This window comes from Tachysurus vachellii, chromosome 17, assembly GCF_030014155.1.
Source record: "Tachysurus vachellii isolate PV-2020 chromosome 17, HZAU_Pvac_v1, whole genome shotgun sequence".
NCBI lineage: Eukaryota > Metazoa > Chordata > Actinopteri > Siluriformes > Bagridae > Tachysurus > Tachysurus vachellii.
Genome location: NC_083476.1, coordinates 10,978,427 through 11,004,932, shown reverse-complemented (window position 1 = coordinate 11,004,932; position 26,506 = coordinate 10,978,427). Strand labels below are relative to the sequence as shown.

General features: G+C 38.0%; 1 protein-coding gene across 1 annotated transcript in view; it reads right to left on the bottom strand.

The window, feature by feature from the left end:
* Positions 1–26,506, bottom strand: part of ank1b (ankyrin 1, erythrocytic b) — a 74,821-nt gene that overhangs the window by 18,316 nt on the left and 29,999 nt on the right. Inside the window, exons 2-33 of the mRNA XM_060890908.1 lie at positions 24,809–24,910; positions 23,895–23,993; positions 20,452–20,550; positions 20,256–20,354; positions 18,082–18,267; positions 17,754–17,852; positions 17,113–17,211; positions 16,620–16,718; positions 15,534–15,731; positions 15,342–15,440; positions 15,050–15,148; positions 14,232–14,330; positions 13,936–14,133; positions 13,433–13,531; positions 13,228–13,326; positions 12,424–12,621; positions 11,066–11,164; positions 9,736–9,834; positions 8,728–8,826; positions 8,337–8,429; positions 8,176–8,248; positions 6,680–6,700; positions 5,945–6,068; positions 5,763–5,826; positions 5,180–5,292; positions 4,839–5,063; positions 4,550–4,704; positions 4,143–4,354; positions 1,968–2,172; positions 1,580–1,676; positions 866–1,094; positions 48–176 (exon numbers count right to left, since the gene is read on the bottom strand). Coding sequence (XP_060746891.1) covers positions 48–176; positions 866–1,094; positions 1,580–1,676; positions 1,968–2,172; positions 4,143–4,354; positions 4,550–4,704; positions 4,839–5,063; positions 5,180–5,292; positions 5,763–5,826; positions 5,945–6,068; positions 6,680–6,700; positions 8,176–8,248; positions 8,337–8,429; positions 8,728–8,826; positions 9,736–9,834; positions 11,066–11,164; positions 12,424–12,621; positions 13,228–13,326; positions 13,433–13,531; positions 13,936–14,133; positions 14,232–14,330; positions 15,050–15,148; positions 15,342–15,440; positions 15,534–15,731; positions 16,620–16,718; positions 17,113–17,211; positions 17,754–17,852; positions 18,082–18,267; positions 20,256–20,354; positions 20,452–20,550; positions 23,895–23,993; positions 24,809–24,910 — 4,008 coding nt within the window. The remainder of the gene's footprint in view (positions 1–47; positions 177–865; positions 1,095–1,579; positions 1,677–1,967; positions 2,173–4,142; positions 4,355–4,549; positions 4,705–4,838; positions 5,064–5,179; positions 5,293–5,762; positions 5,827–5,944; positions 6,069–6,679; positions 6,701–8,175; positions 8,249–8,336; positions 8,430–8,727; positions 8,827–9,735; positions 9,835–11,065; positions 11,165–12,423; positions 12,622–13,227; positions 13,327–13,432; positions 13,532–13,935; positions 14,134–14,231; positions 14,331–15,049; positions 15,149–15,341; positions 15,441–15,533; positions 15,732–16,619; positions 16,719–17,112; positions 17,212–17,753; positions 17,853–18,081; positions 18,268–20,255; positions 20,355–20,451; positions 20,551–23,894; positions 23,994–24,808; positions 24,911–26,506) is intronic.

Genomic DNA, 26,506 nt, shown 5'->3' with positions numbered 1-26,506 from the left:
TTAAGGATATTTCTGACAGATAGAGAGAGTGAGAGAGATAAACGGACCTTCACCGAGACGGGCAGTCTGTTGTCTCTGAAGGCCTGGAAGCTGAATGTGCGAGGCTGCTGTGTGGCCTTCCTCACTGGCACAAGGTTTCCGGAGCATTCCAAGTGCAGCGGCATCCCCTCCATTACCTGTCGGAAAAAAAGAGACAGAAGAGAATGTAGTATGACTCAGAGACTATGTGTGAGTCACCCATCTAATACACACACATACACAACCATCAAATAGATATGATTCATATAATTCATCCTGGAATTACATAGTAATTTATTATATTAGCATTTGACACCATTATACAAACAATATTTGTTTACTTGGCAGCATGCAAAGTTGTATATGTGCCACACTACAATTATAGTAGACTGGCTTGAAATATACCTTAATGAAAGAGCATGTGTCTATGAGTCTATGCAATGGTCTCAGGTACTAGGACTACTGGCACTCTGTTTTCATTGTACTTGCTTAGTTAAGACACTTCATTAAAGAGCACAGAGTAAGTTTTTTCAGTTTGCTTTATAGTTTTCCTATGTTGTGTGTAAGGAACAAAACATTTGTTTTAGGTATGCTAGTACAGAAAATAATCAACAATATCCATGTTGTGTGTAGTGTAGTTCTTGCTTTATATGTTATCATGCTTTATGCCACTAATGAAAACTGCATTCTACATTATTCTATATAATATAAGTATTTTAACGTGGCATATTTTCTTTTCTACACCAGAAAGCATGGCAGAAGGTAAGTATTATTTAGTAAATAGGCCATGTTTCTTCTAAATATGACAAAAGCCCTGAGCACATGTCCAATCCCACATTGAGCTGACCTCTATGTCTCGGCTACGTGCCACCTCAGTGAAGTTCTCGTGCAGCTCCAGGGTTTTGTCCATTTTGTCGTCGGTCATGCAGTAGCAGCGAAGGCGCCCCTCACGCACCTCATTCATTTTAGCAAAGACCACAAACTTGGCCATGTAGGGCACGGCCGTCAGCTCACGGTACAGCAGGTTGGCAAAAGTCACAGCCTCTGCTGTCCGAGGACAGTCGGCCAGCCAGAACCTGCAGCAGAGCAAAGACAAGAAAGTAAGGAGCGCTGAGATTCCAGACTGCTTCACTCCATATTGTCTATTGGTATAGAATATAAACATATAATTTTGAAAATTAAAGATGCATCCTCTTAGTAAAAAAATATGAATCTGGAATGATAGACAGCTCAAGTCTTTTGAACGCTTTGATTTTAACTGATCCCCTGAAAGACCTGCCTCCATTCCCCTTCTCTCTTTAGTAAGCTTTCAGAGCCAGTGCTCCTGCCTTCAATTGATTTTCCTGCTTGAATGTTATGGCACCTTTTCTATTTGATATGTTGAAGAATGTTTTTTCACATTAGGCACATTATTTGGAAAAAACAAACAAACCAAACAAAAATCTATATAGAAAATCTTTAACCCACCCATCAGCTACTGAGGTAGATAATCTATAGAGTGATTATATTTTCTGCAAAATGCATAAATTGACACGTGTCAGTGTTTCTATATGAATCTCACCTTGCTGACACATTGGTGGTGAAGTTGGCACAATTGTTGGAGTACATGAGTTTGGTGGTGCCAGTGATGTCCTCCCACTGGGCTGGGGCCGTACCACCTGCAGGAGGGGTTCACAGCTTTTTCAGACCGTCTGCACATTTTGTATTATTCGTTTCACAACCAACACCATCTGGAATCTCTGTGCTCAGGCTATCTTTATCCCTACACCCTTTTCCAGGCTGGATGGCAGTCTGTTTCAGCCTCATCCAAAGCCTTGGCAGGGTGAGCATATCAAAGCTGGCTCAGGCTGATACAAACTAGAATACAAGCTAATCTTCTTTTCATACATACGCAAATCCTTTTACAGTGCGCATAACATGGGAACATATGTTAAAAATTAAGACTGTACCAATGACGCTGCAGAGGAGGCGCAGGCTGGTGGTGTCCCCTTCACCAGCATCGCGTGGACTCTCCCTCCAGGAGGGGGGCAGGGGGATGCGCAGGCCGATGGGCCGATGAAACTTGCGTCTGCGTGGCTCCACTGTCACCACAGGGCTGAACGTGGCCTGGTTCCCTAAGTGCCGAGTCAGAAATTCGTCTGGGATGGGCTGAGCCTGGAGAGAAGAAGAGAAAAGAGAAATAAAAAGGTAAGTGGTGGAATAAAAACAGGAGAGGAGAAGATGGAAAGAGCTGAGAAATGAGTAGATCATGATCACAAAAGCATCTTGCTGCAAATGAAAACAAAGAGAATTTGATTTTTCTTTTGTCTTAAAATACAAAGCTAGTTAAAATGTTGTTGTTGTTTTTTTTTTAAAAATAGACACAAAGTTTGTATGTTAAATGTCCACCACATGACCAACCTGAAGAACCTTTCCACCAGGTTCAAACTGAAACATTATAGCATATAATGAGTGAAAGACAAAGACTTCCAGTTTAATGCTCCTCATGTAAGATAGTAAACACACAAGCTGAGAAACATTCTCATTATTATTCAATACTTTATTATTCAGTACACAGAAAAGCATACAGTAAAGAAACTGTATTCCCTGTTCCTTCCTCAACCTTTATTTGCACCATGTTTTGACAGCAACATCCATCCAAACTATTTAACAGAGGAAGGGAAGGAGAAATGATTTATGCAAGCAAACTTATTTTTCAATGGAACTGAACAAAGCAAATTAAAAGACAAACTAGGCTTATCAGCATAAAATGTAGAATAGAGAAAACAGAGCTGAATGACTGAAGGCTCAAAGACACACATTGTGATTGATCAGACCAGAACCCTCTCTACACTCTGCTGAAAGGCCACAAACTAAAAGGTCAGTCCACTTAAATGAAAAATCCACACTGAATGACCAGCATAGTAATCTTTATAGCGAACTGTTATCTTCAGTGGTGTCCAATATTTATTTATGTTTGTTTTATACTTCACATATATATATATATATGTGTGTGTGTGTGTGTGTGTGTGTATGCATATATATGTACAGACACATATGCATACACACACATATATATATATTTTGTATATTTTTATATATATGCATACACACATTATATATATATATATATATATATATATATATATATATATATATATATATATATATAGTTTGTTTGTTTGACTACCTGCAATGTTGTGCAATTTGATCTGGCCTTCGATTTATCTTTACCTAAACAAAATGATGCAGCAGTGCTTTAGCGCTTTTATTGTATCCAGGTCTCTCAGCTTCTCACCTGTACACTCTGCTCAAATAGAATATCTTCCAAAACTTCACCTTTTATCAACACAATCATGCTTGCCATCTTGTAAACTGCTAATTAGCTGAATTAACTATTCTCATTATGACATTAAATATCATTAGAAAATGCTAAGTATGAAAAGAAGATTGCGCTCTTTTGTGTTTAGAAACTAACCAAGAATCCTGACTGTTATCCATTCTGTTTTAGATTGCTGAATTTTGTTTCCTTTTAAACTCTGTTGTACCTGCTATAGCAATAACAACGTCCACCTGTTACATCCACATAGCACACTACCTGCGAATGCCTAACATTAATAACAATAATACAGCACCAACCAACAAATTAGCACCAGAATCATTAAACATTTCACAAACAAACATTCCTTTATAAATATATTCAATGTGTCAGGATAAAGTATTAAATTAAATAACAACTCCAGAGCATAAGACTGCTTTTTCTTATTTTGCTGCATCAGTGTGAAACGCCCTGAGGCATGGAGGAGGCTAAACCATTTTTGGATTCTGCATAAAATTTGTAAAAGTTTGCCCAGAGGAACCAACCAAAGAACCTTCAGGGTGCAAGATTGACTGTAGCTCACCTATAGACTCTGACAAATGTAGGTAACTCTCGACTCTCTAAGGGTTCCTTCATACATGAAGCAGATTTAAGGAAAGCCAGACTCAAAACTTAACAGTTCAATCAATGGGCATGAAGAAGAAATGATGTACAGATTCAAATCTCAAAATTTCAGTGACATCAAGGATGAATTATTATATGAACCTTCACACTGAGGAAAGATTTGTTAAACCAGCAAGCAATCTTAAAAATATTTTAATCTCACCTGCAGGCCCAGTCGTACTCTTTTGGTGACTGCCGTCTCAGGGAAAATGGCCTGAACCTGGGGCACCAAGTTACTGATGAGTTGACCCCCTTCTGGACCGATCAAATCACTCTCTTGCTGGACACGTGATACCACAGCAAAGTAAAGGGGGAAGTCGGTGGAGATGATTCGACGGATCCTTTTTTTCTCCAGCTCCTCCTGACTCTCCAGATCTAAACAAAAGATTTTGGAGATAAAGTTCATGTGCTTCTCTGGTGTTCTTTCCACTTGGAATTTTTTTTGACAAACCCTGCAAAGGTTCTTCATACAATCTTTATGGATTATCCTAGCAAAACACAGTGAAATATTGCTCAGGGAGCTTAATGAGCAAGGCTGCAATGGGGATGCATAAATGATAAGCCACGTACCTTCATCCATCCCATTCAGAATAGTCTCCAGGACGTCATCACCATAGCGGCTACGGTGCTCTTTCCAGACCGAACCATTCTCACTTCGCAACACCACCAGCTCTCGATCACCCCTTCCCAGTGAAGCAAAGTGAGGGATCTCCACGATCACTGGCCTGAAATGCATAATCCTAAGCAATGCACCTTGCATTTTGTGCCAAACATCTGCATATATGTAGCAATTTTAATGAATTTTTAGTCCTTCGACCTTTAAAACTACCAAAGAAATGGTTCTATAGAAATGGCTCACCCTAGAAACTGCATGCTGGAGGGCCCCAGGGAGATGATGCGGGAGGCAAGGCCTTCTCCCTCCACCAGAGGAGGAGGGGTTGTGAGTTTTTGTGGTTTGACCAGACGACAGGTTATACGTGTCGGGGCAGCACAGGTCCGAGGAGGTATGATCACACGGAGGCCATTATGTCTGCTGCCACGCATAGACCCGCCTCTTGCATCTACCATAAAGCTCACTAGAAACCTGCAAGCAGCAATCCATCGACCAATAAACAAACTGATCTACTTTTTATAACACTGAACAACAACAATTGACATTGTTAACTATATTATCCAGTGAGATAGCATGTATCCACTGACCCAGTGTGGATAGGGCTGGCCACTGGGCTAACATTGTCTGAGGTTTCTGTGGCAGGGCTACTAGGAATAAGAGAGTCCTCATCATACTCCTTAGGCAAAGGGATAGGTGTGTGCTGCAGAGACGCAAAAAACATGAATCACATACACAGCATTAAAGAAACCAAGTAAAACTGTAAAGGTAGACCTGGACCTGTCAGACCCTACAGTCTGTGCATGAACATTTTCACATTTCTCTTTTTTATGACCCATGATTCCTGCACTGTTAATGGCTAAATAAAAGCACTTGCTAATGATGACACATATAATGATGATATTATTCTATTCTTGCAAAATCTAGTAGACTCAGTCTGTTACCTTTCATGCTTTTGAACAGTGAAAAGAAACCAGAGAGCACAAAGAAACCCACACAGACAGAAATCCCACCTTAACATTGGGGAATATGTTCTTGTTAGTTGAGAGTAAGTTTCTATAGCATCAAGTTAACTCCAAATTTGTGGGAATTTTCCCCCCATCTTTATTAAAACTACACATAAGTATGTAGCTCACTGTAAGTGTTAATTCCAAAAAGATCACAAACAAGTACCTGGTCAAGCATGACAGTTTCTGGAGATACACATGGAATTCTAGGAATAGCAGGAGAGTAGGGTCTAAAAAGAAGTAGAGATGTTACTTTTGTTATTTCTGTTATTAAGATGGATCTCATATTATAATGAACATGTGAGTATATTAAATGTCACAGACTGATTTTTAGATCTTTTTGCTTACGTTGTGCCCATCCCACTCTCAAACTCCCGTAGGGATTTCTTTGGTGAAAGAAAGTCGTCATCTTGATCCTTCAAGTCATCAAGCTTCAGGTAGCGAGCACCATCCATTCCCAATAGCTCATCACCTAAAAAGGAGCAGAACAGCAGACATCAGTCCTCTAGAGGAATGCAGAAAAAAGAGGATAGGAAGAAAATAAAAAAGAGAAGACTAGTGGAAAAGGTGGAGAGAAGTGAGAGCTGTTGTTTAAAGTTCAGTTGTTAATCCAGCATTCACCACTCGCCATCTTTCAGACACAAGCATACATTCAAGCAATGGAGTCATACACACAAAGAAAAACATGGAGAATATCAAGACACTACACTAAGAGAGAGAGAGTAGGTCCAGCTAGAGCTGTTTAATCATGGATATCCATGAGGATAGGAAACCAGCCACTTTGTGCAATACCTAGGAGCTTTCTGCGTTCATTAGTCGATTTACTGTCATTCCTGTAGTGCTGGGATAAGAGACAAATTTGAATGATGGTCCCACAAACAAGTATTAGTGCTGACACAGAAAAAAGTCATGACCACATGGTGATGAGAAACCCACACTCTTGTAACACCGAGCCATAGACCCCAAAATAGAGCAGCTAAAACTCAGCATCAGACAGAATGAGAGTGCTCGAGATACAGTCACATGACGTCACGAACCACCGACAACTGGACAATCAAGGCAGAGACAGTTAGACAATCCTACCTAATGTTAGCTGTGCAGCTCCTGGAGAAGAGATGGAAACAGCATGTTTCAGAGTAGATCATTGCCATAGACTATCCTGATACTGTATGCTATACATATTTATATATGTATAAAATTCCGCTGCATTTTTATCAGTAGTCTTCTCAAACAGCAAATGAGAGTTACTGCAATGCTCGTGTGGTGATCATACAGGTCCCATTGGCTAAGATGTTCTGAATTAAAAAAAAAATACCTTTCTATTTACACTTAACCTAATTTGTTCACGTAAATGTAAGCTGTTAAATCGTTTAAAAAATTGACGCCAGTAAGTCTTCGTCTTTTAAGTATTAACATTAGCACAACCAGGATTTGCTAAACATAAATTTGTAATGGCTTTGGAAATCTTTTCAGATTGTGATTTTTTTTTTTGACTATATAATGTTTTTAAAAATTTCTGGGATAAGAAAAATCTAATAAAAAGTTTCTGGAATTTTTTTTAGTTATTTCAAAAACACCTTAGAAAAGCTGATTCACAATAATGGCAATGGGTCAAGAAAGTGTCTTTATCTCAAGCCTCTGTTTACAGTGTATATTTGAGGCCGATAAAAAATGAGCTCTCTCTCATGCCAGAACAAGGCTGCTCCACCCATTCCACAGTCAGGCAACCCACAAAGGTGTGCTTAGTTTCACCAGAGCAGGTGAAATGTTACCGTCATACCTTCATTGCAACTGAAATTTATTTTGCAGGCAACAGATGTCTCTAACAATTTCAGAATCCTCTGTTAAATGTTGCTGGTTAGAGTTGGACAATTGTGGGCCTATACTGCAACAATGACAGACACTTGTTTGTCTAAAGATCTTTTCAATCATATCTGCAAAGGTCCTGTGTGGCTGCAGGTTTTCATTTCAGTTACATTGGAGGCTTGATAGTTAATTGAAGACCAAGATGAAGCAATTAAAATAGTTTGCATGAAGCCACACTGGCCCTATCTGGATAATATTGAAGACCCAAAGGACTTTAGACTAGGCATCTTGAGTTCCAGAAAGGACCATTTCAACCTTGTGAGAGATATCACTTGTTTAATCAGTTCACCTTAGTCTCCAATCAATTATCAAGTGTGCATCCAATTTGTCTGGAATGAAATCTGCAGCCACACAGACCTCTGTGGATAAGACTAAAGACCCCGATTTAAGACATGAGGTTGTCTGAGATCCTGTTAGAAAGCAATGTTTCACCAGCATTGGGGAATGGCTAGCTACAAGCAGCAACACTACTAGCTTACCTGCATGTTTAATAGCATGGCAGTAGCTAAAGCTAATCTGCTATTAATTAGAAATGCTATTTCATTTCATTTCATTCCTCTATCACAACCAAGGGAGTGGAATCTCTCACATACTTCCTATGGTATAGTTATAATTTTTCTTAATAGTCTGTAGTGTAGCTAACAATTTTATAAAAAAGCATTATATAATTTTACAATTGCACAGTTTCCATTTCCCAACAGTGCTTTACTCACCCTCATCCTCTGAGACATCCAAAATCTCATCCACCGTCTCTGGGAAACTCATGCGATGCTTATCAGTGGTGATCTGAGAGAAGAGAAAGACAGAATTTGAAAAAAGAAACAACAATGCATTAGAAGAGATAAAAGAGTATGATGTCCAAATAAGCACTCACTACGGACACAGATTCCTCAGTCACCAGCTTGAGAACATCAATGACAGATATGTAGCCCAGCCGCTTAGCAATACCCAGGGGTGATGTTCCGTTCTGCAGACAACACACACAGACTGGTTAGACACCATGAGCTCATCTCTGAGAACAATCCATACAGCAGCATCACACTACACCACACCAGACAAATTCTATATACACTTAAGTATTTTGACCATCTAAATTTGGAAACTAATTTTTAAATTAAAAAAAAAAAAAAAGTCAAAATACGAAGCAGAAACTGATTGAAATCCAGCATTTACCCAGATATCTGCAATAAGATGGTAGCTAAATTGTAAAGAGAATATGATAAATTAAGCACAAATGTAAAAGAGGTAAGATAACAAGTCCTTACAGTTGTGATCTCATTGGGCAGAGCTCCATGTTTCAGGAGGAGTGTGACAATGTCTGTATGACCTTGCTGGGCTGCCTGATGGAGTGGTGTATAGCCCACCTAAGAGACAGAGAAACACAGTGAGGAAGAAAATTCTCAAGGATTTCAAAAAAGCTGGAGTCCAGTTTCCAAATGTGGTATCAAACAACTTCTAAAAGGCTGATTACACTACCAAGAACAAGAAAATGTATTACACTATACTTATCGCTCTATGACTAATGCCCTGAGCTCAGGTTACTTTGTCAAGATTTTCCATATGTTTGTGATTCCTCTGGGTTTTTCTGGGTGGGCCCTGCCACCTCTTAAAACATGCATATAAGTATAATGGTGACTGATCCTAGGTGCATAAGTGAGTGAGTGCATGTGTGCATGTGATGGAATAGCACCCTATCTTGGGTGAATTCCTGCACTCATGCTCAGTGTTCTCTGGACTAGTCTAAAATGATTGAATAAATGAAGGAATAAACCCCTGACTAATATTCAGGGTTATAACGAAGTATACTGGAAGGATTTGACTTATGACATAATGGCCTGGCGGTTGAGCTATGACAATGTATTTAGAGAGGTTGAGTTATAACAATGTATCGGGAGGGGTTGAGTTATGACTTGATGTATTGGAAGAGGTTGAGTTATGACTTAATGTATTGCAAGAGGTTAAGTTATGACAATTTATTAGAAAGAGAATTTAAGTTCTAAGTAATAAATTGTCATGCATTGGGAGTGGTTTGCAATATGAAAGTGAGTAGTGATGCAATATACTAAAAAAATGTATGCATTGGAAAGTAAATAAAGTTAATGACATTGTGTATGGGGATGGGCTTAAACAATAATCTTTTAAATGTTTTTATGTGTTTTGCATTTACAACAGATTTTGATGTGTATTTGATAAACCATCTATGATAAACCAGTAATCATAACAATATCTGTAGGTGGTGATGGGACACCGCTTAACTGGATGATCAAACTTACTCTGGTCTTGCTGTTAACATGCGCCTGTTGCTGTAGAAGGAACTTCACCATCTTTATGTTGCCATAGTGACATGCTACATGTAATGGTGTGTATCCCATCTAATACAGAGAGAGCAAGAGTAAGGTTTGTAAATATAAAATATTAAAGAAACATTCATTTGCTATATGCTAAATTGGGAACACCGGTACAACTGCACATTCATTCAGTTCAATCAGTCTAATTAACCAAATCATGTGGCTCCAACACAAAGGAAGAAATCAGATACAAGTCAAGAGCTTCAGTTAATGTTCATATCAGTGAATGAAAATTTGAATGACTTTGATCACAGCATGGTAGTTGATATCAGATGGGCTGGTTTGAGTATTTCAGAAACTGCTGATGTAGAATTATCATACACTGTAGTGTTTACACAGAAAACACAAAACCGGGTCTGTAAGATGAAACACCATGATGAGAGAGATCAGAGAAGAAAGACCAGATGGGTTTAAGCTGACAGTAAGTCTAGTAACTCAAATAATCTCTCTTTTCCACTGAAAAGCATCAAAAAACAGTAAAGCATCTCAGAGCACACAACATGTCGAACCTTGAGGTAAATGAGTTATTACAGCAAAATTTCACATTCAGGTTCCACTCCCTTCCCCTAAAAACAAGAATCTGATGCTAATCTAACACAAGAATCATTGGAACAGAGTCACCCAATCTGGACAGTTGAAGACTGTCTGGTATTTATTTTTTTCTAATCTTTACATGTCCAGATTGGGTGAGTCGGTGCCCATGATAGCCTCAGATTCATTTTTTTGGTTCAACTGAGTGGAGCCTGATGGGATCTTCTGCTGCGGTCACTCATTCATCTTAAGTGATGGACTGGTTAGACAAATGCCTGAATGTGCACTTGGAAAAAAAATTGGAATTAAAATTTTAAATTAAAAATTGTTGTTGAACTGATTTAATATTCAGGAGATGGACAAGGAGTAAAACAAAAAAAAACAGGACTAGCAGCCTCTATCATCTTAGTCTCTGCCGTGTTGATGAAAGGTCAATGTCCACTGATATGACAGTCCCTCAGGCAGGGCTTCTATTTTGAGAGCATTGATCGAGAGGTAAGGGATCCACTAGGAGAAAAAGAGGTGTCTAATAAAGGGTCATGGGTCAAAGCTGAATTACTGCTTCTTGCTCTTCAACTCCAGTTTTCACTGAGCTTCATTAAACACTGCACTGACTCAGTGGTTCTTTCTCGCAAATGTCATTGCTGAGCGATACAGGTTTGTGAAGGCAACACCTTGAAATGTATTGTACAGTAGATGTGTGTGTGTGTGTTTGTATATTTACCCTTGAAGCTGCATAGACTGAGGCACCCTGCTTCACCAGCATGTCTGCAATGCCCACATGACCCTCCTGAGCCACCAGGTGCAGTGGCGTCAAACCACACTATACACACACACACACACACACACACACACACACACACACAAACACACACAAACACACAGAGAGATATTGCATTACTGCCATAACTACAAAGCACTGACTTGCAGTAAATTTTAATTGCAAACAAACTAAATATTCATGAAAAGGAATTCTCAAATAAATACTCAATAAAGACTCAATAAAATACTTCTTAGATTTAGACTTTTGGACACCATATATGAGAAAAAGACCGTTAAACCTTCACACTTATAACCTTTTATCTCACATACTTCTTTTTGACTAATCTTGTTTGGCCCAGGACCAGCTTACAATGGATCAGTAACAATACTGGTGATCATTTAAGATAGGGCACTAGGAAAAATCATGTTCCTTAACAAGCAAAACTGTTTGTTCTGAGAATTTGTATGCCGCAAATATTTATAAAATATGCTCTATCAGGAAACCAGAAAAACAATTTCAGACATTTGACCTTGACCCTGATTATATAAATCTACTTACTCACAAAACTCCACCATACCTCTCATATCTTATACAGTTCTACACTCCCTCCTGTACACTCTGCCCTTCCTCATCAAGGCTCCTCATTACACCTCCTGCCTGTTTAACCACCACGGGCGCTAGAGCATTTAGTCACACCGATCCACGTCTCTGGAATTCTCTCCCGAAAACATCTTTAAGACAGACTCTCTCACCACATTCAAAACACTACTTAAAACCTATTTATTCAGAAGTGCTTATTCTGCATGACCTTAGACTGCACATAAATGTTCTTAAATTATGTGTTATATATCGATTTTTTAATATTGTTTTAATGTTGTTTACTGTTATTTTATTATTTCTTTCTTGCTTGAATTTGTATGGTGGCATTGAGTGCCATTGGTGCATATAAATAAAATGTTATTATTATTATTATTATTATTATTATTATTATTATGTTCTGCTGCTTACAATGATTCCATATTCCATATGACTCCTACATTCACGTACACATTGAGATGTCACAGTACCATGAATCTAGGACAGACTCCACACACACAAGGCGGAGGCGGGAATCGAACCCCCAACCCTGGAGGTGTGAGGCGAACGTGCTAACCACTAAGCCACTGTGCCCCCCATCTGAAGTTAACCATTATATCATAACAGTATACTGAATATTGACCATCAATCAGGCCAAGACGGGTTTTCATTAGTAACTGGATTAAACATTTGCACTCTTCAGTGTGGTTTGTTGGTAAACTGGACTGGTATTGTGCTGAGACCTTGTTGCCAAGGTTGACGTTGGCCTGTTTGGAGATGAGCAAGGCCACCATGTCGGGTCGTCCCTCCTGAGCGGCCAGGTGGAGTGGCGTGATGCCTTGCAGAGACTCTGCATTAGCGTTGGCTCCAGACTGTAGCAGACTGCTGGACACCTCCAGCTGATTCTGCTTAGCAGCAATGTGCAGAGGTGTGTAACCGTTCTGAAAGAGTAAGAAACGTATTCTGATTGTGATCTGTGAATATTTAAATACATTAAATAAATGTCCCTGTTCAAATGATTTTTGGATTGTATTTATGTACTGTATGTATTCAATGAGCTGTTTTACTTTTAGCCAACAAACACCAGTCTATCTAAACACATCTGGGACTTATTACAGTAAAAGGGCTCTAAATAAATATCTGACATTATAGCATCCACATATGTATCCAACATCTTACTACATATAAAAAATATATATAATATATAATAATGTAAGCAGTTAACAATATCCACTTTGTGGCTCTTTCTGTAATTAATCTTGGATGGTGTTTAATAAAAAAATAGTATTTGGTCTGTGGGTTGGAGGCTTAAATAAAATAATATAGTGTGCTATAGAGATCATTTACAGATGATAGACATTCAAATGGCTCCCTGATGACCCAAGATTTTCAGATGTCAGCTTTTATCAGATATTTTCTGTTTCTCATATAAACACTCAGTCTAGCAATGTACTACTTTTCACTCTGGGTCTATTTAAATTTCCAGGCTTGCACATTTGAATGCTTTGTGATGTCATTGTTATGTGTGAGTGTTGTGTGTGTATTACTCTAGCTGTGCTGTGTGGAGATCCGCCCTTGCTGACCAGCAGCTTGACCACATCCAGGTTGTTGTGATGGACAGCTACATGTAGAGGTGTTAGTCCGTTCTGTGAGAATGGAGGAAAGAAGCATGTTCTCAGAGAACTAGTGCTGTTGACACACATACACACAAACATACACACACACAAAGGTTGTGTAGATTGACTACATTACCTTTCCTGCTGCATTTGGATTTGCACCTCTGTCCAAAAGCAGTTCTGCCACATCAACTTTCCCGTATTTACATGCTACATGGAGAGGAGTGAAGCCTTTCTGTTTGACCAAAATTATGAGAAAAGAAAAAATTATTTTAAAATGCAAATAAAATCCCACTCATGACACAAAATATTTTAATATCAATCAGCTAGGGAATAAAGCTAAAAATAAATACAGTGATTTTGACTTTAATGCATGGTTAACATATTCACCTATATTTAAGATTAACAATAACAAACAATGAAATTTTATTTGTGCTGGCTGAATTATCCAGATCTAACTTTCCACTCAATGAAAATGAGACGAAATAAAAGACAAAAAATAGCTGTAGGAGCATAATCAAAACATCTTGAAATTGCAATTATCTTTTACAATTAATTAGCTAATTCCAAAACAAAATGTCACTTTGTAATTCGGAATACTGAACAAAAGAAAAAACTAGTATACAGAACAAAGCTGACCTTAGTCATTTTTACTTGCTGGGCATTGCCGTCTAAGAGGATGCGTGCTGTGTGGGCATGTCCCTCACGAGCGGCAATGTGCAGAGGGGTATGGCCAGCTGTAGTAGCCGAATCAGGATTGGCCTTATATTCTAACAGCAGCTTAACTAGCTCTTTATGTCCCATTCGAGCTGCACAGTGCAGTGGCGTCTGATCATCCTGCACAGGAAGATAGAGTAACATGAAGACTTATAAAGTCTTAGTTGCTTTAAGAAAATTAATTAATTGTGTGCTTCTATGTGCTAAGCCTCATCTACCTTAGCTTTAGTGTCCACCTGAGCTGAGTTTTGCAGCAGGAACTGAGCCACCTCACAGTGCCCTGCCCGAGCAGCCATGTGCAACGGAGTCTCCACCTTCTACAGAGACATGAACATTGTGGTGCAATCAGTAGTAAATAAATTTTTAACTTACTAGTACAAATGACAAGGAAAAATACAGAGAACCTGCTAATTATTTAACTCATGACCACAAGTGCATTTACAAGCCTGTGAAAACATCTGGAAAATGCCTTACAGTTCAGAAGGCTTGTTTGTGTTATGATAGGTCTCTGGTTAGGCTTTTCTTAGACACTCTCTCTCATAAGACAAAAAAAACATAAGGTCAAAAAAAAATAAAAATAAAAAAAAAATAAAACCACCATAAGCACTGGCAGTGCTTTTGGAGTAAGTGACTACTAGATAAGGAGATGAAGCTGGTCACAGAATTTACCTCAACTTTTTTACATCAACTAAAATTTTGACACTAGTCCAAAGATCTATTAATATGTAAGCTTGCCAGTTCAAACTATTGCTCTACCAAGGATTATGTTTCCAAATATAAAGTAACAGTAATTGTCTTTGTAGATTGGCTGAAGTGGTTTCATGGTTGTATTTTCCTGTTTAAGTTAGCTGCTCCTTGCTAGCTACTACAACTAACCTGCTATTTGAATAAATAAAGTCTTCTTGTGTTTTGCACAAGAAAAAAAATCATCCTGATAAGAAAAGCTCATTTTTAATTCAAATAACCTTCAAATAATCTTAAAAGATCCTGTGTACATAAAGTGACTAATAAACTGGGACCTGAAGAATCTACTCACCACGTTAGATGCATTTGGAGAGGCTCCTCTCTGCAGGAGACACTTTACTATGTTTAGGTGTCCCATAAATGCAGCCACATGGAGCGGAGTGAGACCAGACTGCAATAGAACACAAATGAGACATAAATCCACATTGATGCCTTAAGTCCTACAAAAAGTTTCTGCAGGCTTTTAATAATTTTCTATCAAGCAGAATTGAGGTACATTACACCGGAATGTAACATGACTATTGCAAAATTATTTCTGGCACATCAGAACAATTTAAAATTATATCCTAGTGGTGATATCTGACCTCGGTCACTGCCTCCAGAGATGCTGAGTGCTTCAGTAGTAGGTCCATGGAGCGCATGTGGTTCTTCTTGCAGGCAATGTGCAGAGGTGTGAAGCCATTCTGAAATATTAAGAGAAAAGTAAAGTCCCCACATCACTCGGGATGAATGATTTGGCCTAAAAATAAGGAAATATATAAAGTAGAAGGACTTACCAGAGCTCGAGCATTGGCCTTAGCACCCTTGTCCAGCAGCACCTTGGCCATGCGGTGGTGACCACAGTGTGCAGCTACGTGCAGCGGCGTTAGATGGTCCAGAGTGATGTCATCAATCTCAGCGTTGTATTGCAGAAGCTGGCGAACGCAATCCATGTGATCACCTTGTGCTGCCATGTGGATGGGAGACAAGCCGTTCTGCATGATGACAGCACATATAGGGCCGATCAGCAGAGCACAGATACTATCATACCATCAGCTTCTCAAATGCAGAATAAATCTATCACGATCATTAGAAATACTGCTAAAAATATTAGTCAGATGAATGTATTCAAGGATATTTTAAAATATGCCGATAACAAATGCATTTGACAATCAAGACGAACACGACGGCGAAAGAAAGTCTTACCAAGATTGTTCTAATGGAGTTTTATCCAACTTTCTAACACTGGAGAAATATAATATAATATAATATAATATAATATAATATAATATAATATAATATAATATAATATAATATAATATAATATAATATAATATAATATAATGGAAAAGACACTTTCCTGATAGGTTTGTGGTAGTCATGCACTATCATAATCACACAACTACGCTGATATCATTGTAATAATCACAAATTCTTCCTTCTAAAAAAGTTTGAGACAAAGGAAACCCACAGGGGCATGAAGGGAACATGCAAGACTCCAAAAGATCTGAACCAATGACTCTGGGTTATAAGGTAACAGTTCTACCCACTGTACCACCTTAACACCTGTAATGAAATGCTAAAATTGCTTTGCTAAGATGGAGTTCATTAAATATCCCTAATAAACAAGATATAAGTTGCTAGTAAGCATTATAAACTGTGCTTTATTATTATTGTTTTATTTCAGAACATGTTTGTGCATCATGCTTTGTTTTTTTGCCTCTTCTTGTTTATAGAAAATCTGCACAAAATAAGATTTTTTGCTCATGTCCTCAAAATGATGGCTGCAATAAACCAATAAATGTTACCAAGTATTGTCCTCGGTCCTGGATTCCATGCAATCTTCAAGACTGAAACTGCTAACACTTTCTCTGTTGAATCACCTTAGTTTTGGCCTGGATGGGTGCTCCCTGTTCCAGAAGGATCTCGATGACCCGCACATGGCCGTTCCTGGCAGCACAGTGCAGTGGAGTCAGCTCATCCTGACAAGAAGAGACAAAAAGACAGACGAAGATATATTTAGCTATATGCTGCGGTTCTCCTTTACAGTTCCACTGCACCAGATTCCTTAAAATAGTTGGTGTGTAAATCTTTTGACAGTACAATCTCAAAAGATTACACGGTTAAAGAAAATGTGCACTCAATTAATCATCCAAACACACTACTTTTTTTACATTTGAATCCCAGCTTATACCGTACATGCGAAGTACCTGATTTACTCCCAGGAGGAAATAAATAGGCCATCCTCTGTAAGTAAAGACATAAATAACCCAGCAGTCTACTTTGCAGAAATTTCATACTGTATCTGATAAATGAACCTGCTGCAATACTGCTATTGTTGGAGGCATAAGCAAAAAGGGCAAAAAGATTCTCTACCTTCGTTCTGGCATCAATCTGTGCTCCTCTGTCCAAAAGTAGTCGAACCATAATCACGTTTCCCCTTCGGGCAGCTATATGCAATGGTGTGATGCCATTCTGAGATCAACCATGAAAAGGACAGCAGAAGATTCATTTAGTCATGACTTATTTTAAGCTTAAGCCAACAAACAACATTTCTTTTCAGAAAATTTAAAATAAGAGACCCGAGTTACATGGCTAACATGTGATGATGTGAAAAGTCCATAGTCACATAAATGTTCACTATATTTCTTGGTAACTCTAAACAGCCAGCATACATGAGCCAGGGTGACAGAGTTTAATGTTAATGCTAAAGTAATTGTAAATGTGTCTAATCTTGAATGTAAATGCAAGGATGTTAGATAACTGATAACTGTAATGTTAGATAATTTGTCGTGTTCTGTTGTTGTTCTGAATGGTTTTTAAATAATTAATTCTCTTCACTAGTCACCTAGATACGACAAACATAATTTATAAATGGTTAGATTCACTGGTAATGTTACTTGGCTAAAATGTGCTATCATTCACAGATTTTCTATAACTTGAGGTAATGCAATTGTAAGACTCTTTTTTTTATCAGAGTAGAGGAACAGTAGAATGAGGTGAAGAAGGGCACCAACCTTTGGCGTGAAGTTCACATTGGCTCCCCTGTTTAACAGCAGCTGTGCAACACTCAGATTCTCATAATGTGCTGCGATGTGAAGTGGAGTAAAGCCAGTCTACATGGAAAAAGGTAAAAGACAAAGAAGGCATAAATACTTTAAACCCAGAACGTTATGAAATCAGGTTAAGGACGAATATGAAATGATACCATTTTCTAAATTGATGCATCAGCAGCTGTGATCAAAGTACACCTGCTTAGAGGATTATGCTCAAGGTCATATTTTATTGCCAAGCTCTAAAACTGTCAAACAGCTATACACAAATCCACACACAGACTAATTCTACCTTGCTTAAAACATCTGGGTTGGGGTCATTCTGTAGCAGCACAGCTGCAGTGCGTGTGTCGTCGTTGCGAGCAGCGATGTGGAGAGCGGGCAGGCGCACTTTTCCTTTAGTGCCGTAGTTAATGAGAAGAGCCACCACATTCTCGTGACCTTGCTGCAAAGCCACAGCCAGCGGAGTGAAGCCATCCTGACAGGCCACAGAGGAGAGCGAAAATCACAACAGGTACACGTGGAAGAGAACCAACACCACTGCCAACTACTTATAGAGGAAAATAGCTAATGTACATTATACATGAGTAGTGAGTACACCCCTGTGTAACATCACTTAAAGTCAAATAATTCAAAATTGTATCAGCTTACAGTAACTGCATTACTTCTAACCTGAAGAGCAAGATATTAGCTCTTGTGTAAAATGCTAAATGCAACAAAAGTCAATATATCTTTCATTACTGAGACAAAAACTCTTATTGTTTCAGTGCTTTATGTTTTTTTATATAATGGACTCAATCTTCTACAGCATAGAGGATAGCAGTGTTGCACAAATTTCTGGAGAGATGGCTTGTGGTCTAGAGGTTTGTGTTGCTCTACTTTCTCTTTAAAATAGACCAAAGGGGTTCTGTTGGATTCAAGTTAAGACTTGGCCAGGTTTTCATTTTTAATACCTTTAGAAACTCGTGCATGATTTTGGCAGTGTGCATTAGATCTTCTTCATGCTAGAATAGTCCTTTTCTGCCAAGATTTCTTTTCTGGTCAGTCATTTTACCAGTTAGTATTTTATCATCTTCACAGCCATTCATAACGTCATCTCAATACTTCACAACACAAATGCTGAACCCCATTTGTGTAAAACAAATTTATCTTGGTTTCAGCTGACCAAAGAATGTGCTACCGATATTTGTCAGGCTTTTGTATGAAGCACTTGCCCCTCTGTTTTCTGAGCTAGATTGTGCAAGCAGTGTCCATGTGCCATTTTAAGAGGATGGCCACTACACTGATCCAATGGCTCGTTCTATACCATCTGATCACTACTGATCTTTAGTTGGTTATCAGATCTTCAGCATTGTATATCCTTTCCTATCTCTTTTCCGTGTGAGGCCATCATGCAGATATATAGATAGACACAGTCCATAGATTTGGTTCTGTTTACAGATCACTTTATAACAATGTTCATGTAATTAGGCTGATTGGAAATCACAGGTACACTAAATTTTTCTTCCATTGTATTCACTTTGGTTGTGTTGAGTTTCTACTTTGGGGCCTGAATTTTTAATATAATCTTTCTAAAGTGTTTTGATTGTTTATAAATGAAATGCACTACTTTTAACTTAGAAGTAATGCAATTATAGAGAGGTGATACAATTTTGAGTCATTGGACATTTAATGATGTTGCGCAGGGGTTTTCTCACTTCGGTTGTATTCTACATACTTGTAGCCAGAAGTCACCAGCTATTATTATATACTAATTTGCATATTCTTTAAATCATAACAATTATTTGCATATCAATGAAATATTTTCAGAAGACACTTTAATGACTGGTACTGAGGAGTCAGGAAACAGACAAAAAGGAAATGGTTATGGATGAAACAACTGAATATTAGCACTTTCTAAATATAATACAAACAACAATGATTCAGTGATTGCTCATAGGGAACAATGGTTATTGTGAACAATTGGTCGTTGATAAGTTATTGGTCATTGCAAAATAATGTTAACTGGTGGTTAGTTATTATGAACAATAGTGATTAATGATTGGTCATTAGGAACAAAGGTGGGAATTGAACAGACATTGCAAAATAATGGTTATCAGTGGTTAGATAATGGGAACAATTGTGATCAGTGATTGGTCATTGCAAAATAACTTTAAACAGTGCTTTGTTATTGGAAACAAAGAGGATCAGTGATTGATCTTTTTTTTTAATGTGTAAATAATTGTAAACAGTGGTCTGTTATTGGGAACAAAGGAGATCAGTGATTGATCATTTAAAAAAGTGATCATTTATTGGTCACTGTAAAATAGTGGTAATCAGTGGTTAGTTTTTGGGAACAATGGTGATCATTGATTTTTCAATGTCAAAGATAACACCAAAGTCAGTTGGCAAAATTGGTCTTAAGACTTTATTTAAAAAAAAAAGCAAGTAGTAAGTGCTTATAAGCATATTTTTGCTGTCTCTTACCTCAGTAGGGAGGCTCTGATTGGCTCCATTTTCTAAGAGAAACTTCACTACCTCCAAGTGGTTCTCCTGTGCTGCCATATATAAAGGACTGAAACCTTTCTGAAAGATAGACATTAAAAAGAAAACATCAGCACCTCAGATATTGAGAACAGCCCAGAGGCACAATTATATTAGTCTGATATTTTCAGAGACTGACCTGAGATTGGGCATTGACATTGGCACCATAGTGGACTAGCTCAGCAACAACCTTCTCTTGACCAGCCAGTGCAGCAATATGTAGTGCGGTATTCCCTTTCTATAAAAGAAAAGTATCATTTAGTCATACAAATCTATACATGCATACATCTCCAAACTAAATGCATATGTATTGTAACTACCATATTTCCCAGACAATAAGATATATTTTTTATTTTATTTACAGTTGCTTGTAGTGTTAATTTCGTCAGAGGAGAAGAGACGAAATATGTTCGTCAACAACCTTTTTTTTCATGACTAAGACGAGACAAAGACAAGACTGTTCCACTGTCCAAAAACGCTGCCTAAGACTAAATTAACATGCGTTATTGTTGACGAATAAAGACGAGGCGAAAATGTTTTGTATAAAATAAAAACTAAGATAAAATCTCTCTTCATTTTCGTCTACAATTGTCTCTGCTTTTTCATCAGCTGTTACGCCTTTAAAATATTCACAACGAGTTCGCGGCTTCGCGCTGTTTAGTGTGTGCGTAGAAAGAATTCGTCCACACGCCGCTCCTGAGCGCAAGTCCACCGTCTAGGCAGCTTTTTGTATTAAATTATATTTCCTGTCGCTGTGCAGGCTCTTTTATTGTACATGACAGCTTATGTCCCGATGACCGGTCTTTGCATTACGATTAAAAGCAGTATCAATAAAGTAAAAAATGTAATGTGCAGTCAAGTTCGAGTGAAACATATGTGAAACACTTTTTTTTACTGAAATGTTTATCAGTAATAATCTCAGTAATAATGTGTTATTTAAAAAAAGACTAAATTTTTTGACTAAAACTAGACTAAAATTAAAAGTCTTTTAGTCGACTAAAACTTGACTAGGATACCTTGAGTTTTCTTTTGACTAAAACTAGACTAAAATGATGAGACTTTTAGTCAACTAAAACTTGACTAACAAAAAAAGATATGTGAATGACTAAATATGACTAAAACTAACAAGGACATTTGGCACAAGACTAAGACTAAATTAAAAATAGGAGATGAAATTAACACTAGTTACTTGGATTTTCTTTTTACTGCAGGTGTGCTACTACAAATGGGTATTTATAAAAAATTGTGTTATTCTAGAAGTCATAGTAATTTGCCCATCTGTTGTTATTCTTTGGTGTGAGCACTATTCTAATTAATATAAGTTGTTAATTTTCCTCAAAAATGAATTAATTAATTTATTCCGTCTGGGCTTTCAGTGTAAATGTGCTAGATCGGTAGTTACAAAGGTTTACATACTGTAGTAGTCAATTTTTTTAGCAATTGCTCCACATATTTTTTCTACATGCAGTAGTTGGCACTCTAGATGCAGTAGTTTGCATTGGGGTTTTTATTTGGGGTTTGCCCATTCATTAGAGTTCACTGAGGTAGATGTGCCATTCCACCAGTTACTGTAGTTTGCAAGTTTCTTAGGGTTTTACAGTAGAAAACATACAGTCGTATGCAAAAGTTTAGAAACCCCTGACAATTTCCATGATTTTCATTTATAAATATTTGGGTGTTTGGATTTCATTTTGATCCATCAACTGAAGGACACAGTAATATTTCAGTAGTGATATGAGGTTTTTTGGATTAACAGAAAATGCGCAATATGCATCAAAACAAAATTAGACAGGTGCATAAATTTGGGCACCCCAACAGAAAAATCACATCAATATTTAGTAGAGCCTCCTTAAGCAGAAATAACAGCCTCTAGATGCTTCCTATAGCCTGTAATGAGTGTCTGGATTCTGGATGCATGTATTTTGGACCATTTCTCCTTACAAAACATCTCCAGTTCAGTTAGGTTTGATGGTTGCCGAGCATGGACAGCCCACTTCAAATCACCCCACAGATGTTCTATGATATTCAGGTCTGGGGACTGGGATGGCCATTTCAGAACATTGTATTTGTTCCTCTGCATAAATGCCCGAGTAGATTTTGAGCAGTGTTTTGGGTCGTTGTCTTGTTGAAATATCCAGTTCCGGCGTAACTTCAACTTTGTGACTGATTCCTCAACATTATTCTCAAGAATCTGCTGATATTGAGGGGAATCCATGCGACCCTCAACTTTAACCAGATTCCCAGTACCGGCACTGGCCACACAGCCCCGCAGCATGATGGAACCTCCACCAAATTTTACTGCGGGTAGCAAGTGTTTTTCTTGGAATGCTGTGTTCTTTTGCCACCATGCATCACGCCCCTTGTTATGACCAAATAATTCAATCTTTGTTTCATCACTCCACAGCAGCTTATTTCAAAATGAAGCTGGCTTGTCCAAATGTGCGCTTGCATACCTCAAGTGACTCCGTTTGTGCCGTGTGTGCAAAAAAGGCTTCTTTCGCATCACTCTCCCGTACAGCTTCACCTTGTGCAAAGTGCGCTGAATTGTTGAACGATGCACAGTGACACCATCTGCAGCAAGTTGATGTTGTAGGTCTTTGGAGGTGGTCTGTGGGCTGTTTTTGACCGATCTCACCATCCTTCACCTTTGCCTCTCCAATATTTTACGTGGCCTGCAACTTCTGGCTTTAACAAGAACTGTGCCTGTGGTCTTCCATTTCCCACAGTGGGCATTGACAGCTTATATCCCTGCGATAACTTTTTGTAGCCTTCCCCTAAACCATAATGTAGAACAATCTTTGTTTTCAGGTCATTTTAGAGTTGTTTTGAGGCCTCCATGTTGCCACTCTTCAGAGGAGAGACAAAGAGAACAACAACTTGCATTTGGCCGCCTTAAATACCTTTTCTCATGATTGGATGTACCGGTCTATGAAAGTCAAGGCTTAATGAGCCACCAAACCAATTGTGTGTTCCTATTAATCAGTGCTAAGTAGTTACAGGTATTCAAATCAACAAAATGGCAAGGGTGCCCAAATTTATGCACCTGTCTAATTTCGTTTTGATGCATATTGCACATTTTCTGTTAATCCAATAAACCTCATTTCACTACTAAAATATTACTGTGTCCTTCAGTTATTTGATAGATCAAAATGAAATTGCTGATCCAAACACCCAAATATTTATAAATGAAAATCATGGAAATTGTCAGGGGTTCCTAAACTTTTGCATACGACTGTACTCTAGCAGTTGTCGTTGCTTGCCCATTTAAAAACTATTTTTTACGGTATGTATAACATACTACCAGTTAGTAAAGTTTGCATGTTTGATAGTACTTCACAGAAGGCATGACATTCTAACAGTTAAATAAATTTTCTTATTTGTTAGAGTTTTATGGGCGCTATGTCATTTCAGCACTTACAGCAGTTAGGCATTTTAGTCTAGGTGTATTACTCTAGCCATTTCTTGGTTGGTATATTTACTTTAAGACTGTAACAATTTGACATGCATGTCATATATAGTATGATGTAAGAAATTGTTCTGTAAACTTACACTATTAATATATATATATTAGTAATAAAGTACCTTTGTGGTGCCTTCTAGTTCAATCCCATGGTGCAACAGCTCCAGTACCATTTTAACGTGACCTTCTTTCGAAGCCAAGTGTAACCCATTAAGTCCATTCTGCCAACAAACAAAAGCATTCTGTTTAAAACCTGATCTGGTCAGCAGGATGCACCCATATGCCATGAACTACCATTTGAGTAGGAGTCAAAAATATCTAGCTGTTGAAGTGAGGGCTCTCATTAAGCTGTGAGTAGAAAGGGCTTCTCTCCTAGATGAAAAAGACATACTGTATGGATGAGAGTGTTTTATGGACAGAAGGTGAGTGAAGACATTTGGCTGTAAAAGGCTGTGTGTACAGTATGTGTAGTGCTGGCAACGGTAAGGAAACTCTGCTCTGCTGACTGCACTGGAAGCTCCTCATATCGCAGTGTCATGTAGCACAAACACGGCCCATACAATATCTGTGATGTTTGTATGAAGGTGTATGTGATAAATCTAGAGCCACACACACTCATCCATTCACCAAGCCATGACTGTCAACCATATCTTTGTGGGTGCTAAGGCATGGCCAATTAGTCAGGGGAAGAAGACATGCGTCTATCACCATTAATTACAGCCATTTCCTCATTATGGCACAGCAATGACATGGTAAACACAGCTGCACTCAAACAAACATCAATACACAACTAGGGATACATTCACACACACAAGCACTGATGTTTTTAATCCTGGAGTTGATAAATTAACAGTTCTCATTGCTCAATTCATGTTTCATTCATTATTAATGTCCTAAATGTCTTAAATGCTCTAATGTAGCTTCAGTTCTCCTTATTTTCATGAGCAAATCATTATTTCATTCCATGAAGCAAAATGACTGCACTGCAGATATACACATATGCAGCTTGGCATGATGCTTTGACACCTGCTCTTACCTGATTGGCTATATTGATGTCTATCCCATTTTTTACGTGATCCAGAGCCTTGTCCAGATTACCTGAGCGTGCTGCACGCAGAAAACTGGTCGATGTATCTGCCTGAGGGAGAGAAGCACAGAGGGAATGAATAAAGAACAAAACGCATTGTTTTTAACGTAGAAAAGCATTACAATAAATTGCAGTTATATGCAATAAAAATAACCTCAATGACCAGAATAAAGAATGTTGTAAAGTCTCAAGAAAAACTGAAGAAGTGTTGAAACAATGCTACTGTACATACTGCTATGTATCAAAGATATGCAAAGGAATTAATAAATTGTGGAGCAATATCTTGGCTTTGCAGGTTATTCCACAGTTTAGAGATTTAAGTGAGATTGTATGATTGCTAGTTCAGCACTAAATTATACCCTGTTACAAGTGTTTTGTCTGATCTTGTACAGTTTCATATCTTAACTGTCTGCGGTGAGCTGTTGAAATGTTCTGGTTGAAATAATAAGCCATAATTCAGCAGCACAACAAAATCATGCCGTCTTTATGTTTGAAGCTGCTACTGTGTGTGTATGGATTTTTTTTTATTTTCTTTTTTGCTGCCATCTTGAAAACTATAACAGAATATAATTTTAGCCTGTTTTCTGCTGCCTTGCCATGTCAGTGATGGTGATTTTCTTTCCCTTGTGCTTCCATTCTCTCTCTTTCTTTCTCTCTCTCTCTCTCTGTTTGATGTAAGATTGATGATTTAATGATCTTCATCCAGTCATTTATAATTGTTATGTGTAACTGGGCTGCTACTCATGAGCTTTTTTTTAACTCCCTCTTACACAACAGTTTTTCTTCTGAATGAATGAACAAAACCTTTACGTTTGTAAACCCCAAACACCTAAAGTGATTTATATTTAATAAGGGACAAACTTTCATATTAAACCATGCCTCATGAAAGTACTTATAAAGAACACATCTGATCTTCTCATGAGAATCAATCATTGGAGTCAAAACAAGTTAACGCCTAGAAGGAGGACAGAGCTAGAGAATATCAAGCCTGGGGGAGACTGAGGTCAATAAATACTATAGTGGTTAATTTAGCAAGTAAGTTTAGTTCACTTTACATGACAGATATGGTGAGATTTTAGGAAAGCTTATTGTGTGACAGCTGTACTTTCTGTAGATTTTACTTATTCTCAACTCTTGAGATCTCCAAATATGATTCAGTCCCATAAAGGATTTTATGCTGTTTATAACTGAAGAACAATACTTTGGATCATGACCAAGTTTACTTGGTGCAACATTGTAGAGTAAATCTCAAAATTAATCCCAAATTGCGATTTTAATCAGGTGTAAAAATATTCTATCAGTGAATCTTTGATGTAATACATGCAGACTGCAAGCACAAAGGCGAGAAGAAAGCGTAGATGTGTGGGACATCAGAGAAAGCCACTGAGCCCACAGACAATGCAGACAGACACCACAGTCGCTACCAATATAAACCAAATGCTATTTGTCTCATCAACATTAGACTAAATACTGTTGTGCTGATGTATCTTTAAAGGCATTCTTTACTCACTTTAAACCCACCAGACCTTTTTGTTTCATCTATGACTCACACAAAGGGCTGGAAAAATAAGGAGATGAAAGAAGGCCAAGTGCAGCACATTCAATCAGCCAGCCTAAGGGAAATCTCTGAGAAAAGCTCCAATAATA